Source organism: Doryrhamphus excisus, chromosome 20 (genome assembly GCF_030265055.1).
Source record: "Doryrhamphus excisus isolate RoL2022-K1 chromosome 20, RoL_Dexc_1.0, whole genome shotgun sequence".
Lineage (NCBI taxonomy): Eukaryota > Metazoa > Chordata > Actinopteri > Syngnathiformes > Syngnathidae > Doryrhamphus > Doryrhamphus excisus.
In genome coordinates this window covers 14,792,178-14,810,326 of record NC_080485.1, presented here as the reverse complement: position 1 = coordinate 14,810,326, position 18,149 = coordinate 14,792,178, and the positions used below count along the sequence as shown (strand labels likewise).

The following is an 18,149-nucleotide window of genomic DNA, read 5'->3' as shown; positions in this document are numbered from 1 at the left end:
TCGCACGCAAAGACAGCTGGGGTAGGCTCCAGCACAGGATAAGCGGTAAAAAATGAATGAATTATTAGAGCTCTCTAGACATGAAATAGCAACCCTATAGTCGCCTTTATACTCGATTAGTGCCCTGTGATTGGCTGGCCACCAGTCCAGAGTGTACCCCGCCTCTCGCACCTGAAGACAGCTGGGCTAGGCTCCAGCACAGGATAAGCGGTAGAAAATGAATGAATGAATGAATTATTAGAGCTCTCTAGACATGAAATAGCCCCCCTATAGTCGCCTTTATACTCGATTAGTGCCCTGTGATTGGCTGGCCACCAGTCCAGGGTGTACCCCGCCTCTCGCACCCGAAGACAGCTGGGATAGGCTCCAGCACCCTTTGCGACCCTGGTGAGGATAAGCGGTAGAAAATTAATGAATGAATGAAATATTAGAGCCCTCTAGACATGAAATAGCACCCCTATAGTCGCCTTTATACTCAATTACCCAAAATAGTAAATGTCATTTTTTTAAAAAAAGAAAAAGTTTGATCAGTTTTAGGCTGAAATAAACTTTCCTGGGATAGGCTCCAGCACCCCTCGCCACCCTTGTGAGGATATGCTGTAGAAAAAGAATGAATGAATGAGATGCTAAAGCTAAAGTCTGCGTGTCGCTACCAGGGATGCCAAGTGTGGGAAGATCCAGTGCCAGGGCGGAGCCAACCGTCCGGTTATCGGAACCAACGCCGTTTCCATCGAAACCAACATCCCGCTCCAAGAGGGGGGTCGCATCCTCTGTCGGGGTACACACGTTTACCTGGGGGACGACATGCCAGATCCTGGTCTGGTTCTGGCCGGTACCAAGTGTGGTGACGGCAGGGTAAGCAGTTCCGCGTTATTATTCCGTCTTATTCATTCCCTTGGAAAACCGATGAATCAAACACACAAAAGTATTAAGCGAAGTATATTTTATAGATAATAATTCTAGTTTTACATGCACAAAATAATAATAAATAATTGTATAAGATGAGCGGGCAGCCCAAATAAATTTTCTCTGTAGAGATAAGGAAGCATCCCAAGAAGTTATCCGGGAAAAACTGGTTACGATGCCTAACAGACGCCTCCCTGGAGGGGTGTTCAGGGAACCCCGGGAAGAGGCCTCTGGGAAAAGCCAGGACATCCGCGGAATTCAACGGGACAACCGGGACGAAAAAGCCAGGGAGAGGGAAGTCTGGGCTTCCATGCTTAGGGAGAAGAAGATGACTGGACGGACAGACTTCCTGTACATTTCGGCTTTGCGTGTTTCTCACCTTCTTCATCATTTTTTGGCCCCATGGCGTGTTATTTATCGGCTGCAATCCCATGAAATTGCACGGACCATGAGTCAGCACTCTTGTTTCGCGGATTGTACGAAAACCGATAACGAAAACCAAAAATCATACAAAAAACAGAGGCGTATGAAAGCTGAGGTTTTGGTTCCTCATCTTGACCAATGTCGTCATGATTCTGCTTTGATTCCTAATTCTGCTTTGCAGGTGTGTCTGAATCGCCAGTGTCAGAATGTCAGCGTCTTCGGCGTGCACGAGTGCTCCGGGAAATGCAACGGACGTGGGGTGAGTGTGTCTTTAATAGAGGTTCAACTCCAGGCCTGTAGGGGGGAGTAATGTGTCCTGGAACGAAATGAAGGTCTCGTTTTTCTCTTGCGGAGTTGAGGAGATGTGAATTATAGCTCTGGAGGAACATTCCCCGTACTTTTTTATATAAAGACATAAAGCTGCCACATATCACCCCCCCCCCCCCCCCCCCACTACTCCCCATCGCCCCCCCTCGAGTGCCTCTTAACCCCCGCTAACCCGCAGCAGTGCAGCATCCATCCAGCATGACTTGTAAAATTCCCCCTTGCAGCTGCACAAGTCCTGCTCCCTCCAACATCACAATGACGGCTGGGCCCCGTTACCCCGCTCGGGAATCCTCTCGGATCTCAGGGAATCCCACCCCCACTCCCAGCCCGCCTCCCGCCAGGTTACACCGGATGGGCTTGACACATGTTTTATCTGTTACGACTTACTGTGCTGCACAGCCAGCCATTTTTTACACAAAGCAAGAGTTCAGTTAAGGTGGCAGCTTTTTTTTTTTTTTACTGTGTCTAAAGTTATCGAGCATAAACGACATCACATGATCACAAACCACGGAGCAGCAGAACCAATGTTGTAATAGCGGGGAGGAGCAAACGCTACGCCTGGTGGAACACGCCCGACCAACAAATACCAGTCAAAGATCTTCTATATGACAGAAGCGAACTACTGTTCTAATAACCTGCTAGTCAAAGATCCTTTATATGACAAGAGATCTGCTGTGTCTTGAATAAGCACCGCTGTTATTAAAGACGTACCGCAAAAACGCTACCGTAGTTAAAGATCATCAATATGATAGAAGAGCTCTGCTGTCTTTTAAAACTTGCTGCAAAGATCCTCTATATGACAGAGGACCTCTGCTGTTTTGAAGTACCTACTGCAAAAAAACACAAGCCAAAGGTCGTCTATATGACAGAGGACCTCTGCTGTTTTAAGGACTTACTGCAAAATGCAAGTCAAAGATCATCTATATGACAGATGACCCTTGCTCTTTTTAAGTACCTATACTGCAAAAACCACAAGCCAAAGATCATCTATATGACAGAGGACCTCTGCTGTTTTAAGGACTTACTGCAAAATGCAAGTCAAAGATCATCTATATGACAGATGACCCTTGCTCTTTTTAAGTACCTATACTGCAAAAACCACAAGCCAAAGATCATCTATATGACAGAGGACCTCTGCTGTTTTTAAGAACCTACTGCAAAAAGCACAAGCCAAAGATCATCTATATGACAGAGGACCGCTACTGTTTTAAGGACCTACTGCAAAAACCACAAGCCAAAGATCCTCTATACCTACTCTATATGACAGAGGACCTCTGCTGTCTTTAAGTACCTACTGCAAAAACCACAAGCCAAAGATCCTCTATATGGCAGAGGACCTCTGCTGTCTTTAAGTACCTACTGCAAAAACCACAAGCCAAAGATCATCTATCTGACAGAGGACCCCTGCTGTTTTAAGGGCTCACTGCTTAATGCAAGTCAAAGATCATCTATAAGACAGAAGAGTGCTGTTGTTTTTAAGAACCTACAGCATAAACACATGTCAAAGATCATCTATATGACAGAAGAGCTTTGCTGTTTTTAGGGACCTACCACAAAAGTCAAAGATCATCTATTTGACAGAAGAGCTTTGCTGTTTTTAAGGACCTACCGCAAAAACACAAGTCAAAGATCATCTATAAGACTGAAGAGTGCTCTTGTTTTTAGGAACCTACCGCAAAAACACAAGTCAAAGATCATCTATATAACAGAAGAGCGTTGCAGTTTTTAGGGACCTACCGCAAAAGTCAAAGATCATCTATCTGACAGAAGAGCTTTGCTGTTTTTGGGGACCTCCTGCAAAAGTCAAAGATCATCTATCTGACAGAAGAGCTTTGTAACACAGTGCCGTGTGCGTCATTGCAGGTGTGCAACAACAAGAAGAACTGCCACTGCGAAGCACACTGGGCGCCCCCGTTCTGCGAGGGGGCGGGCTTCGGGGGGAGCATCGACAGCGGCCCAACGAGATTGGCAGGTTAGTGCGGATGATTTCATTCCTAATCCGGAACAGCTGCATGAATCCGTCTCCTCCTCCGTTCGGAATAACTCGGACGTAAGAACACGGCTCCCGGTGCGATCGCTCGTAAATAACGTTCTCCGCCTCTCGTCTCGTGGTCGCCAGCGTGTGTGCGTTGATGCGTTCATTGTCCTGTGTGCCGCCAGCCCACAGCGTGCTCATCGCCGTGGCCGTCCTGGTGGCGACCAGCGGACTTCTGCTCGCCAGCGCCCTCGTCTGCCTGAAGAGGAAACGTCTGCTGCGTCTGCTCTTCACCAAGAAGAAAAGCACCTTGGAGAAGCTCAGGTATGTCATATCCTCACCGTCGTATCACAATACCGCCCACAAGAATTATTATTATTATTATTGAAAATAATGATCAGAAATTATAGATTTTTTATGTCACCACCACCCTAAAATAACCAATTAAATGATTTTCTAATGAGTAATATTTCAGTTAATGACATATGTGAATTATGATGAATAGCTTAATTAATAACATTAACCATAATGCATTCACTGGAACTTATTACAGTGGCAAATTGTGGTTGAAGTGGCTCACCGAGATGATTTAAATTCAAAGAAAACATTTTTTAAAAAAAAAAGATAAAATAATGAATAATTGTTCGTAATATTTATTAATTCTACTGGATGGCCTAATTCGCTTTCAAAAGGCCAAGATTTGGCGCCCCCTGGTGGCGTAACACCTCAGTTGTAGTCATTTGTTTTTATTACGGCTGATGCGTTCAATGCAGCTTGGTTTTGGCAGCTTACAGTACGTCACTTAATAATGTCACTTTAATTGAACAATGAAATTTTATTAATAATAATAGAAATAATAATAATTATTATATTATAATAAATATAATAAGTATTGTTATTGTTATTATATAATAATAAATATAATAATTATTTATTATTATTATATTGTAATAAATATTATTAAAATAATAATACTAATAATAATAATGATGATTTTTTTAATCTATAATGAACTTTAATGCAATGACCAGACATTGTTCCTTTTAAGACTATTATTATTATATAATAATTTATTATTATTATTATATTGTAATAAATATAATAATAATAATTTATTATTATTATATTGTAATAAATATAATAATAATAATTTATTATTATTATATTGTAATAAATATAATAATAATGTTGATTTTTTTTTATCTATAATGAAATTTAATGCAATGACAAGACTAATTAAATTCCATTGTAGAACAGTAGGGGGCGCCCTAAATTATCCCCAACTGTTTTAAACATACAATCGCCCAAATAAAAGATGGCGGTTTGATAAAAACCCATCCAAGCGTGTTCATGGTCTTTTAAGACTTCCCTTTGAATGCAGATCCATCGAGGCAAAGAGGCCCACCAGCCCAACCAGGACCCAGTCCACATGTAGACCACTACCACAGCGGAAGCCCCCTCCCAAGCCGTGCGGAACCAGCATTTACAAGGTGAGCCCTCTACTTTTCTTCCGACTTATCTCCAACCTCCTTCATGTTTTTTTTTTCCTCCCGGCAGCCTTCTTCCCTCCTGAGCGCCGAGCCTCTCCTCCCCCAGCACAAGTTCCACTCCCACAGCCTGCGCCGCCTGCCGCTGTACCAGCCTCTGCATATCAGCCAGCCCATGCCCGTGTCCCTCGCCGTGGGACAGTCCACCCTGCCTCCCCTCCCGGCCCGACAGAGACTGGCACCGGCCCACCAAGCTTTCTCGTCGCCAGTGGGCGTGCCGCCTTTTCTGAGTCTGCCTCGCCAGCCGGCGTCTTACCGACCGGACCAGGTCTGTCGGATTAGGACACCCGTTTTATGGAGCTATTTGTCATTTCCTTGTCCAAGCGTGCGGCATCGCACGCATGTCCGTACCGGTGTACCTAATGAAGTGTCCTTTACACAAGTTGTTTATGTGTCATCTTCAGGACTTGGACAAGCCCAGTCCTCCCCGGAAGCCGCTTCCTGCCGACCCGCTTGGAAGAAGCTCTCGCGTGGGTCGGGGCTCCCCGATGGCAGGCGTGCACACGGCGGGGAAAGGACTGTTGCCCGTCCCCATCCCCGTCCCCGTCCCCACTGTACCCAGGCCTCCACCCAATATCCCTTTACCCAGCAGGTTGCTTCATGTACTATATCTTGTTTCTTTATCACTTGTTTTCTCATCAAACATTTCCTTGTTTGCAGACCCGCACCGGTGTTGCCGTACAGACCGCCAAAGGCCCCCAAAGACGGCTGTTGAGCCTTGCTTTTTTTATTTAAAAGCACCAGGAAGCTTTCCTGGTTTTTGCACTAATCACTAAAAGGGAGGCTCGGCGGCCATTGTTTGTTTTTTTTTTAAGACAGCTGGACTGTTGTTACGCCTCGGTGCTCCACCAGAGGGCGGTGTCACACCACCGAATGGACTTAACGTGGTGCGACGTTTCAAGTCACGTGACAAAATGTCGGATATTGAACGCCTTGGAAGCTAACAGAGGCTAAGCGTAATGGACCGGTGAATAAAAGGTGCTCTTTTGTCCTCGCTCAGGTACCAATGGACTTACGGTGGACTTATTTCACTCGTTTCACTAAAGTATACGTTTTATAACTTGTCAAGTACCTTATCAGGACACAGTGAACGTCCATGTTGTCACTAAGTGATCCATAATTCGGTAAATAAGTCAACATCCATTGTCACGTTTCAAGCGTATATTTTTTCCTTTTAAATGAGAAGAAAAAAGTTAAGTTGATATATTTTATTTATGAAGGCTATTGAAGTTTATCTAAGTATGGTGTCACCCAATTTCCTGAAATGTGTTGTCTCGTTTACCTCCATTTTGTACCATCAGTATGTCCGGTGTTTTTATGCTTTTTGTCTTCTATGTATGCCAATTTGTACATCGTAAAATGTGGTTTATTTACATAAAAGGTCAAATTAGCGTCTCTTGATGTGTTCCATACTGCCAACTTTTGAAATGAATAGCGATACAAGTCAAGCCTGTTGCAATAGGATTGTAATGATGTTCCACTTTAACACATGTTGCATGGGGGAGCCATTCAAGTGAGACACAGTGTAGCCAATGATTGTACTTTTTGATGTTTTCAATAAAAGGTAAAGTGAGGAAGTATACAGCGTTAATCGCCTAAAGAACGAACCACAGGTCCTCCGGTAATTGTCTCAATTCTGCCCTCTACCGGACAAAATAGTCACTGCACGAAATGTATTTTACTACAATATAAATATAAAAGACCATAATTAGGTTGGACAAATGTTGAAAAGGTGCATGTTTTTTTTTTTATTTCAATGTCACAGCAAACACGGCCGTACTATATAACAAAATTTACACAATTGCACTGTTGAAATGTCAAAAAAGACACTTTTAATTGTTTCCAGCATCAATGGGGAAGCTCTGCATATCAAAAATATAAAAAGCTTTTCCTGGCATCAAAGCAACCAGTTCATTTAGAAATCGTCGTGATGCGTTTACTGATGTCACGCCATATCGGTGTTGTCGTCTCTTCCAGTTTGCGGCGCCAGCAGCTGCAGGAGCTCAGCGTACAGCTGGACTCTGGCGAGGAGCGGCGTGTTTTTGTCGCAGCGTAGCAGCTTGGAGTAAATGTTCTTGTAGGTTCTCAGAAGCTCCTCGTCGCTTTTGCTGTCAACACACAAATTCGTGTGAGGTTCTGTGCCAGAAAGAGAAGGTGTGCACCATCTCACCTGGGTTTCCGTTTGGTTTTAGCCATGAGTTTTATTAGCTGCAGGAGCAGGTCGGAGAAGCGTGACTCGAACAGAACAATCAGCTTCATCACTTCCTGGAGGTTCAGTCCTGATGTCGATGAGTCGGATGCAGCAGGAGAAGACGGTAAAATATCTGCCTGGCTTCCCTGCAGACGGACACAAAAGATGGATGACAGGTTAGTGCGTGAAGACTGCTTCCCGACCTCCAGTGCATACCTCTCTCTGCTCCTCCAGGATTTCCGCATGAATCATCTGGAAAGCAAAACGGGTCTCCGCCATGATGTCCAGAGCCGCAGTCAGGCTCTTCTGCTTCGCGGCGCTGCTGTTCTGAGCTGCGGTGACACAAAAGGTGAGTTCTTTATAAAAGCAAATGAGGTTTCCGGTCCTAATCCACGTACCCGCCATGGTGAACTCGGCGAAGGCCACCCGCTCCAGGAGCGCGCGGAGCAGCTCGCAGGGCGCGTCTTTGAGGCTGAGGAACAAATAGACGGCCTTGCTGTAGTGGAGCTCGGCCAGGCTGCGATGGTGCTTCCTTAGGCGCTCATCTCCGACCTGCTCCGCACGAACGTTCGTTTCAGTGTTTGCACGTAAAACTCACTTTGTACAAAATATGAGAAAAATATATAATAAGTAGCAATTCTAGTACAACATTTACATTTTGGGGATCATAAAAGGGTAGCAGTAACAGCAAAGACGAAAAGTATGATTATAACCATAGAGCAGGAAATGGAACTTTCTTGAACTATAGTACAATAGTCTTTCCTGGCTGCTCAGTACTTTAGTGTTTAAGTAACAATAAGTAAACATTAATATTAAAAAGGAGTGACGAGACCAGCCTCCCAGGCACACGTAGTAAAATCCCTCTTCAGGTTGTGTGTGTATTTTGTTCGAAGTCAGAAAAAAAAAAAAAAAAAAAAAAGAGTACAAAACTTGTCATGCACAAGGTTCCCGTGGTGGCGCAGAACCGAGAAAGGTTAATGTCATCGCGCATTTGATGTATATTTGTTTAGCGAGTCCAGTAAATGGTTGGGAATGCTGTTCCCACCTGGTTGCGGAAACAGCTGTGGTACATGGAGGCCAGGCGGTGGTGGATGGTGGCCGCCCTGTACTGGTACAGCGGCTGGCGTGCCGACTCGGTCTGCAGGTCGCAGTACTTCAACGACTTCATCATGGACTCCGTCACCTCCCGCTCGATCTGGGAAGGAGGGGGGGGAAATGCTGACTGGGGAGATGAAGCGGATAAGATGGCGGGGCGTGGTGAAAACTGACCTGCTCCGGAGCCTTCCTGGAGAGCGGGGCATAGTCTTGCAGGAGGGTAGCCAGAGTGAAGTAAGTAGTGGACAGTTCCCAGTTGACGCTGTCCCACACGGCCTGGTGGTTCTCCCTGCATGACAGCGACCTCATGGCCCGCAGATAGTAGTCTATAGCCTGGTGTTACAGGAAGACAAATGGACCGGATTTTACAGAATATAAGTCGCACTTTTTTTCATAGGTTGGCTGTTCCCGCGACTTATACTCCAGTGCGACTTATGTATGTTTTTTTTCTACCTAAGTAGCGACTTGTTTGGTTTTTTTCTACCTAATGATGCATTTTTGGCCTTGTGCGACTTATGTATGTTTTTTCCAACCTAATTAGCGACTTATGTTTGTTTTTTTCTACCTAATTATGCATTTTTGGCCTTGTGCGACTTATACTTCAGTGCGACTTATGTTTGTTTTTTTCTACCTAATTATGCATTTTTGGCCTTGTGCGACTTATACTTCAGTGCGACTTATGTTTGTTTTTTTCTACCTAATTATGCATTTTTGGCCTTGTGCGACTTATACTTCAGTGCGACTTATGCATGTTTTTTTTCAACCTAATTAACGACTTATGTTTGTTTTTTTCAACCGAATTATGCATTTTTGGCCTTGTGCGACTTATACTCCAGTGCGACTTATGTATGTTTTTTTTCTACCTAAGTAGCGACTTGTTTGGTTTTTTTCTACCTAATGATGCATTTTTGGCCTTGTGCGACTTATGTATGTTTTTTCCAACCTAATTAGCGACTTATGTTTGTTTTTTTCTACCTAATTATGCATTTTTGGCCTTGTGCGACTTATACTTCAGTGCGACTTATGTTTGTTTTTTTCTACCTAATTATGCATTTTTGGCCTTGTGCGACTTATACTTCAGTGCGACTTATGTTTGTTTTTTTCTACCTAATTATGCATTTTTGGCCTTGTGCGACTTATACTTCAGTGCGACTTATGCATGTTTTTTTTCAACCTAATTAACGACTTATGTTTGTTTTTTTCAACCGAATTATGCATTTTTGGCCTTGTGCGACTTATACTCCAGTGCGACTTATGTATGTTTTTTCTACCTAATTATGCATTTTTGGCCTTGTGCGACTTATGTTTGTTTTTTTTCTACCTAATTATGCATTTTTGGCCTTGTGCGACTTATACGCCAATGCGACTTATGTATTTTTTTTTCTACCTAATTATGCATTTTTGACCTTGTGCGACTTATACTCCAATGCGACTTATGTTTGTTTTTTTCTACCTAATTATGCATTTTTGGCCTTGTGCGACTTATACTCCAGTGCAACTTATGTTTTTTTCCAACCTAATTATGCATTTTTGGCCTTGTGCGACTTATGTATGTTTTTTTCTACCTAATTATGCATTTTTATGCACTTATATTCCAGTGCAACTTATGTTTCTACCTAATTATCCATTTTGGGCCTTGTGCGACTTATACTCCGGAGCGACTTATAGTCCAGAAAATACGGTTTATGGCGGTGCAGGCATGAGGTGGCATTGCGATGGCGGGAGAGAATGACACCTTGTGGTAGTAGAGAGCCTCTTCGGGGGAGAACTCCCCCCTGCTGTCATCGGCAGGGACACCAGAGTGAGCCTGAGCGCAGATTCTCATCAGCTTGCCGGTGTTGCACAGCAGCAAAGCCTTGTTGGTGCTGTCCCCGATGGCCTCGAAGTCCTTCATGCCTTTCTCGAAAAAGGCAAAACTCTTTTTCCACATCTCCTGCTCGGCGACCGACACCAAGGTCTTCGCTGCCAAGGGAAAGCCCCGTGTTTAGCCGAGGTAATGTGTCCGGACGTCCCCTCCACGGCGGTCTCACCTTTCTCGGTCTGCAATGCGGCCGACTGGTTCATGTAGTAGACTCCCATCTCGTTGCGGATGTTTCCCAGACGTTTGAGCACCTGAGCCAGCTGATCGGAGGCGTCGTCTTTCAAAGTGTGCGAGACGAGCAGCTCGTAGGCGGCCTCGTAGCACTTGCTGCTGACAAACAGCTGATACTCGGGGTCCATGGCCAGGTCTGTCGCCATGTTGAAGGCTGAGGGAGGGCAAACGTGAGTAACGGTCGGGAAGCTACGAGCATCCAACGGCTGACCTTGGCAGCTGCTCTCCCGGTGCAGACTGTGCAGGATCTCCTGGTCCTCTTTGGTTTGGTAGCTGTACTCCTCTTGGTAAGCCGCCCTGATGTTGGCGTTCTGGGCCAACATCAGCTGGATGTCCCCGCACAGAGAGAGGCACTGGCTGTGGAACATGAGCACGTGCGGGTGGAGAGCGCCGCCGATGCAACAATAGGCATCTGGAGAGAAGATAAAATAAGAGCGAAATGACCACAAAATGACGTGGAGGCATTGATCGGATCAGGGTTCAATACCGTAACACTGCAGAGACAGCTTGATGTAGCGCAAGGCTCGGCCGTATTTCAGCAGGTTGGTGGCCGCGTCGGACAAGACGTAGTACGCCTTGGAGGCCTTGAGGAAGAGCTGCAGCTTCATTTGGTGCTGCCAGGTGCCGGGAATCATCCCCGAGCGTGTTGGGTGCTTCTGGTCGGCCTGATAGGGTCCTACTGAGAAAGAGAGAGTTGGGTGCTGCTTTACCTTGCTGGCGTTATTCCGGTACGTCAGGAAACAGACTGACCTCTTTCGAGGAGAGGAGAGACGCCTTTCTCTGCAGCGTTGCCTCTGCCGGCACTTCGGTCCTCATACTTGAGAGGAATGGGAATGTTGGGATCCACCGCCGGGAGATCGCTCTCTTTTTTGATGCTCCCATCCACTGCCTTCAGTCCCTGTGCAGCCATTTAATAATACAGTAAACCTCGGATATATCGGATTCAATTGTTCCCACTGGTTTTGTCCGATATAAGCGAAATCCGTTATATGCGTATACCGGAAAATGTCAGTTTTACGCATATATCGGATTTATATCCGGTATATGCGTAAATCGGATTTTATCCGTTATAAAAAGGCACTTCCTTGACTATGTTTCCAATGTACCTGGACGCGCAGGCAACGCTGCAAACGCTGCAAATGACGTCGTATAGCGGCCTGTCACGATTCGGCCAATCGGAGTGCCACGATGCGGCCATCCGATATATGCGAGGGAAATTTAATGGAAATTTTGTCTGAAATAGGCGAAATCTGTTATAAAAAATCCGATATATGCAATGAATTTTTATTGGAAATGCATTACAGAAAAATCGGTTCTTTTTTTATCTGTCCGTTGTGAGCGAATTTCCGATATATCCGAGTCCGATATATCTGAGGTTTACTGTATATCAAATATATCATAGTCATATATTTATTATTTTGTTGTTTTTCCCACATAAAACAACATGTTTTAATATAAAATATAATATGCTTTGTATATTTGTTTTAGGCTGCACAGCAGTCAAGTGGTTAGCGCGCAGACCCCACAGCTAGGAGACCTGAGTTCAATTCCACCCTCGGCCATCTCTGTGTGGAGTTTGCATGTTCTCCCCGTGCATGTGTGGGTTTTCTCCGGGTACTCCGGTTTCCTCCCACATTCCAAAAACATGCTAGGTTAATTGGCGACTCCAAATTGTCCATAGGTATGAATGTGAGTGTGAATGGTTGTTTGTCTATATGTGCCCTGTGATTGGCTGGCCACCAGTCCGGGGTGTACGTCGCCTGAAGACAGCTGGGATAGGCTCCAGCACCCCCCGCGACCCTCGTGAGGATAAGTGGTAGAAAATGAATATTTGTTTTATTGAACAGCGATTTAAATTATAAATATTTTCAATTCCCATAAATCATAATAAAGATGTGAACGTGCTAAAATTATATTTTATTGTATAAATTATAATATTTGAATAAATAGTTTAAAATGATATTTTGAAGTTCCATCCATCCATCTTCTATTCTACTTATTCTCATTAGGGTTGTGGAGGTATGCTGGAGCCTATCCCAGCAGACTTTGGGCGAGAGGCGGGTTGCACCACTGGTGGCCAGCCAATCACAGGGCACATATAGACAAACAACCATTCACACTCACATTCATACCTATGGACAATTTGGAGTTGCCAATTAACCTAGCATGTTTTTGGAATGTGGGAGGAGAACCGGAGTAAAACGATCTGACTGTGGCCTACGTGTTATTTATTACAAATTAAGTACGTTTTGAAAATTGCGCAAAAATAGATCAGCATTATCGTGCATAATTGTAATACCTGTATAATGAGATATAAACAAAGCCGTTTATATCTTTAAGTACGTGACAAACTCTGCACTTAATCGAGGCACTGTGTGTTTTGAATGGAGGCTACCATTTGATGACATGTGGTATTCTCCTGAATCAAAATGGAATCCTGTAGACTTGCCTTTAATACGTAGTTTAGGACGTGTCTGCATCGCTCCTCTTTGTCTTGTGAAACCGGGAACGCACAACCAGGCTGCAAAGACAAAAACAAACTCGGTGTCCAATTTTTATGCTTGGAAAAAAAAGATAACTCGTAACAAATTAGGAGAAACTGCAAAACACTGACTCGGATCAGCTGAGTGGATTTGTATTTCTCCGGGACAGATAGCTCTCCGACAGAGCGGATGACAGCCACGGCTTTACTGTCGTCCTGAGGGCTGTTACTGCCTGAGCCGCTGTCATCGCTGTCCTCCTCCAGGTCCTCGTCTTCCTCGCGGCCGTCATTACTGTAGCTGTCCTCTGAGCCGCAAGCCCTGATCGACTCGCCCCCGTCGTCGTCTTCCTGAGGTTCATCCAGCTGGAAGAGCTCTGACAACATGTAGTGGGCCGAGGCGATGATCTGCACAGGCGGAGAAGCGAGCCGGTCCATTGCAGTCACCATTGAACTAAACGCGGAAATAGGATGCTGTCTCCGAGGCTTACCTGGGGATGCCTGTCCTGGTCCAGAAGCTTGACGCAGTTTAAAAGTAGAGTTCGTATTGTGCCGTAGTGCTTTCTGTTTTCACTGGCCTTGAGCATCAGGTTGCATGCCACTCTGGAGCGGAGAGAGACACAAACTTAATTGCTAAAAAATAAATTAATACAATGATAACGGGTGGCAGTCAGTGCGGTTGTGTCGATACATGTCGTACATTGGTGAACCTCACTCACTACTCCTTACGAGTTGCATTGGACGTCGAGTTTACAGTCTTGCGCTCTCGACTCGCATTCTGCTGACACTTGTTCGAGCCCAGAGTGGAACATAGAGCTGATTGAACAATTTCGAATCATGCAATCTAATTTCTTTATGACAGCCGATGCTGCCTCCCCATCCCTTATCGCGTCCCACTGGCCAGGGCCAGTAAGACAGGCTTTGCTGTAATTAATCTGCTCTTGCATTAACTCAGCAAATTGCTGTGTTGTTGACTTCATGGATTATTTTCAGTCTTCATTTCTATTTCTCCGTCAGCTGTTCTTCTAGAATGGAATGGCCTTTATTGTCTTTATACAAGATGTACAACGAGATTGGAGAGCTGCTTCTTTCAGTGCAATAGTTAAGTTAAAAAGGTATCCATTAATCGTCTACGCCCCTCCCTCACCCCCCACACCACCGCCATCCTCGTCCATAGCCTTGTCACTTCCTGCATCGACTATTGTAACGCTCTCCTCTTCAGCCTCCCTCACAAATCCCTCCATAAACTACAACTGGTTCAGAACTCTCCTGCCCGGATCATCACCAGGACCCCCTCATTCCACCACATCACCCCCATCCTGCAGCAACTCCACTGGCTCCCCGTGACTCAAAGAATCAACTACAAAATCCTTCTGTACACCTACAAGTCCATCCATGACCTTGCCCCCCTTACCTCTCTGACCTCGTCCACATTCTTAAGCCATCCCGTTCCCTCAGATCTTCCGCGTCCCTCCATCTCACTGTTCCCTCTGTACGTCTTAGCACTATGGGGAGCAGAGCTTTCAGCCGCTCTGCTCCCCAACTCTGGAACTCTTTGCCACCAGACCTCCGTAACTCTGCCACCCTTCCCATCTTCAAATCTAAACTCAAAACTCATCTGTTCAAACTTGCCTATTCCCTTTAACAGCTTCACATGGTCCCCCCTCTCCCGATTTATTGTATGCTCTTATTTATTGTTTGTTGTCTTTTATCTTGTATTTTATATTGGTGTTTTTATCTCCTGTACAGCGACCTTGGGTGTCCTGAAAGGCGCTTTTAAATAAAATGTATTATTATTATTATTATTATTAAAAGTAAAAAAAGAAGACAGTTTAACAAGATATACACATAATATTGCACAGGAGCAGATATGTATTACACAGAAACCAAAATATATATTAATTTTAGTGCTAATGATGAATGGGTTTTAGTGCAAATAATGAATGCTGTATACAGATGAGTGTATTGTATTGAGTGTATTGAGTTGTTGCCCTAGTAAACAACAAAGACGTTTTCCTACTTGTAAAGTAACACAGCCACAGGAAGCGTGAAGGGATTGTGGCTTTTCTCCTCTTCGGCCTCCTCGCACAGCGTTGTAAGATCATAAAGCTTGACAATGTCGCTGCCACTAGCTGAAAAAAAACAAACAAAGGAGTGAGGAAACAATAACAAGCATTGAAAATGCGGATGTTTTCTCCCACCTTTAAAAAGCCAGTAGGTGTGACCCTCTTTGGTGCAGTTGGACTTGAGGAACGAGAGGATGTTCTGTGCGATGTCTTTCACCACCCTCGTGGAAAAAGTAGAGTTCTCCAGATGGGGGATGTCCTCCGTTTTTATCATCTCGTATTTCTGCAAGGAAGACGATTTAAATTTTGCAGAAATGAAATGTACAGATTAGGGCAAAATTTGTTGTTCACCTGAACTATGCCGTTGACGTGAAAACACATGACGAGTTCTGGAACGTTACACATCAGATTGTCCAGCCAATAGTCAATACCTGTTAGGATATTGATCGGTTTATTGTTGTCCCTAAAAAAAAAAAAAAAACACAGACAGAAATATCAAATTGAGCTATGGCACTTCACATTTTGTATTAAATCAATAACAACATGCAGTCATTCAGCTTTAAATATTAATAACTGGACACTCTACACAATATTTTGTGTCATTACTGTTGTCTGGTTACCAGAATAATACTACATATCGCTTGTATTTTGATATGTTTGACTAATAATAGATTTATTTTCAATGCATAGCATAATGAAAGCTTCAAGCGGGTTCCACTGTATGTATGGTGACAATTCCCAATTCCCACCTGAGTTTAAGGCTGACTGCTGGATAGCGCCCCCCTCCGAATATCGGCATGTTGGAGCCAACCAACATGTGGATGTCCTCAAAGGTCCACATGATGTTTCGCACAAAGTCGTTCCTCAAACCCTGCAAATTAAAACCGATATCATTTATTAATTGCTTGAAAAAAAAAGTCAAATCATGACTGCGTGGACTTACTTGGCTGTTCTCGCCTTCGTTAAAAAGCGCTGGCAGGTTTTGCTCTTGTGGTACCGCTGTCACCTGGCCCAGAGCATACTTGCTGTCCATGGGGACACTTTCCTAGAACGTTTGGAATGAAATGTCATTCAAAAGTCATCACCTTCTTGTGATAATGCTAAATAAGCGCTACGCTACCTGTTTACAAGCAGCAGACTCTTCCTCTGTGTCCGAGCTGGTGAAGGTGGTGGGCCACGAAGAGCTGAACTCCTGTGCGCCGCAGTCCTCGTCACCGTCGTTCAAGTTGTCCTCCACAGGCTCGGCGGCACAGTCGCCATTAATACTGTAGTAGAGGAACTTGGACAGGATTGCTTTCTGATACCAATGCTCTTTGCTCTTCTTTTTCCTCTGCCACTTCTGGTCCATCAGCCGCTGATAAAAGTCTTTCAACCAAGTCCAGTCTCCTGTCTGCAACACACAAACTGAACTTATTATACTTCCTAAAAAGCGAGGCCAGAGAAACGTTCTACCTGAGAGGATCTCATGAAGAGCTCTTGAATGTCCAGCTCATCCAGAAGAAGGGTGCGACCCACGCGGTGGACGGCCATGCTGACATGGGACTTGCTGTAAGGGATTTTCAAGAGCTTCTTGATGTTCTGAGTGAGTAAGGGGTTCAGGTCAGTATTACTAAAACACGTACAAACATATCCGGTCTGTCTGTGACAGTTCCACGCACCTCTGAGTCTGATACAACATCTACGTCGTCCCCGATGCAGTCAATAAAATCATACGCCATACCGAAACTGCCACAAAAAAAGGTGATAATTGTTCAACCGTGCTAATTGTGTTTTATTGTGTATTACATGTGTGATGTAGTACCTTGAAAATGGCTTGCTTTTGCTGCTGGAGCCCAACACGGTGGTGCCTGCACTGCCCAGCTGGGAGTTCTCTCTCAGCCAGTTGGCAGGTGGCAGCTTCAGGTCAGTCTTCTCCTGCAGCAGGGCATATGTGCTTGGAGGTGGGGCTGCACAGTACTTGACAACAGCCCGGCTCTTGATTTCACTGCTGCTTGAACATATAGCTGAGTCCTTTACAACAACAATCACCAAGAATTGTTTAGTTTTGAATGAATGCACTCACACGGATCCATAACGGTATACTCACTTGCTTACTGTCGTCGGCTGGAGAGATGGTGTTTCTTTCTTGGGTATCATCCTTCGGGATTCCGGGCTCCGTGTCCCCAGCTGAAGCACTCATAGCGCACACACGAAACAAACATAAAGAGAACTAGGCAAGCTTTTACCTGGCGTGGTTAGTCCATGGACAACATATTAAGCGACACTTTAGTTGTGTGTAGCTAAAGTTGGTGACTTCTATTAGCTTCGTTAGCTAGCTAGCGCCTCTACAGCACCGCGACTTTAGACAGGAAACGTATGGTAAAATTCCGCATGAATAAATTAAAACGTAACGTGAGTCGTGCTTTTTTAATGCTAGCCACCTTAGTGAAACGGTGTCCCAAAATAATTTCTTCAACTTCTCCTCCCCCTTAACAGCAGCCAGCCACTAACGTGTCTTATGACAACACACAACAACTTCCGGTTTAGACAACATAAAAATTATTTTATATTTGTATTTATTTTATATTTGTGGTGAATAAAGAACATGAGAAAAATGTTAAAATGAAAATTACACGACCTAAGTCAATTTTACATTGGGTTTAATATTAATAACCGCGTTCAACTAAGAACTAACCCGGAAGTACTTGACAGTCGGCGATTCTTCTGGAAAAGTTGAGAATATTTTTTCTACGTGCTTCTAGAAAGTACTAGATGCAATCATCTTGTGTACAATATTTCAACTAAATCACTCTATGATTAAAGAACACAGGAAAAGGGTATACCGATTTACTGTGAGAACTCATCAATCATTATAGAGTGTTGTGTATGTAGCTTAACTGGACTGGAGATGTCATAATGTGACGTGATACAAAAACATGCTTTAAATGGAACAAAATACAATTTAATAAAGGGTGTCAACGTGATTGAGGTGCCGTTTGTACATTAACTTTTCTGCTTTTACTTGTGGAATAATAAGTAAAGGCGGAAGTAGAAAACAACATCCGGTTT

General features: G+C 44.3%; 2 protein-coding genes across 10 annotated transcripts in view; one reads left to right on the top strand and one right to left on the bottom strand.

The window, feature by feature from the left end:
• adam12b (ADAM metallopeptidase domain 12b) overlaps positions 1 to 14,259 on the top strand; it is a 78,960-nt gene extending 64,701 nt beyond the window's left edge. For 6 of the 7 annotated variants that reach the window (XM_058058221.1, XM_058058218.1, XM_058058217.1 and 3 more), the window contains 11 exons: positions 657 to 855; positions 1,511 to 1,588; positions 3,520 to 3,628; positions 3,817 to 3,955; positions 5,013 to 5,121; positions 5,189 to 5,446; positions 5,583 to 5,770; positions 5,839 to 6,178; positions 7,156 to 7,545; positions 7,604 to 7,718; positions 14,053 to 14,259. In XM_058058221.1, the coding sequence (XP_057914204.1) occupies positions 657 to 855; positions 1,511 to 1,588; positions 3,520 to 3,628; positions 3,817 to 3,955; positions 5,013 to 5,121; positions 5,189 to 5,446; positions 5,583 to 5,770; positions 5,839 to 5,893 (1,135 nt within the window). In that variant the 3' untranslated portion in view covers positions 5,894 to 6,178; positions 7,156 to 7,545; positions 7,604 to 7,718; positions 14,053 to 14,259. The remainder of the gene's footprint in view (positions 1 to 656; positions 856 to 1,510; positions 1,589 to 3,519; positions 3,629 to 3,816; positions 3,956 to 5,012; positions 5,122 to 5,188; positions 5,447 to 5,582; positions 5,771 to 5,838; positions 6,179 to 7,155; positions 7,546 to 7,603; positions 7,719 to 14,052) is intronic. The other variant, XM_058058216.1, reaches the window with a different exon arrangement.
• edrf1 (erythroid differentiation regulatory factor 1) lies at positions 6,907 to 17,644 on the bottom strand. Of its 3 annotated transcripts, XM_058058215.1 has the most exons (24): positions 17,188 to 17,639; positions 16,903 to 17,111; positions 16,760 to 16,826; positions 16,554 to 16,679; positions 16,222 to 16,491; positions 16,045 to 16,146; positions 15,851 to 15,972; positions 15,453 to 15,564; positions 15,237 to 15,384; positions 15,056 to 15,167; positions 13,527 to 13,638; positions 13,171 to 13,443; positions 13,006 to 13,077; positions 11,307 to 11,454; positions 11,044 to 11,235; positions 10,768 to 10,968; positions 10,495 to 10,710; positions 10,200 to 10,426; positions 8,639 to 8,797; positions 8,415 to 8,564; positions 7,768 to 7,921; positions 7,586 to 7,701; positions 7,349 to 7,515; positions 6,907 to 7,286 (listed from the first exon to the last, which is right to left on the bottom strand). In XM_058058215.1, exons 1-24 carry the CDS (start codon positions 17,278 to 17,280, stop codon positions 7,124 to 7,126), a joined length of 3,711 nt encoding a protein of 1,236 aa, XP_057914198.1. In that variant the 5' UTR covers positions 17,281 to 17,639; the 3' UTR covers positions 6,907 to 7,123. The 3 variants fall into 3 exon arrangements, with proteins under 3 accessions (XP_057914198.1, XP_057914196.1, XP_057914197.1); XM_058058213.1 differs by having other exon boundaries at positions 10,495 to 10,968; positions 17,188 to 17,644; XM_058058214.1 differs by having other exon boundaries at positions 10,495 to 10,968; positions 11,044 to 11,232; positions 17,188 to 17,641.
• Positions 17,645 to 18,149: the final 505 nt, after the last annotated feature.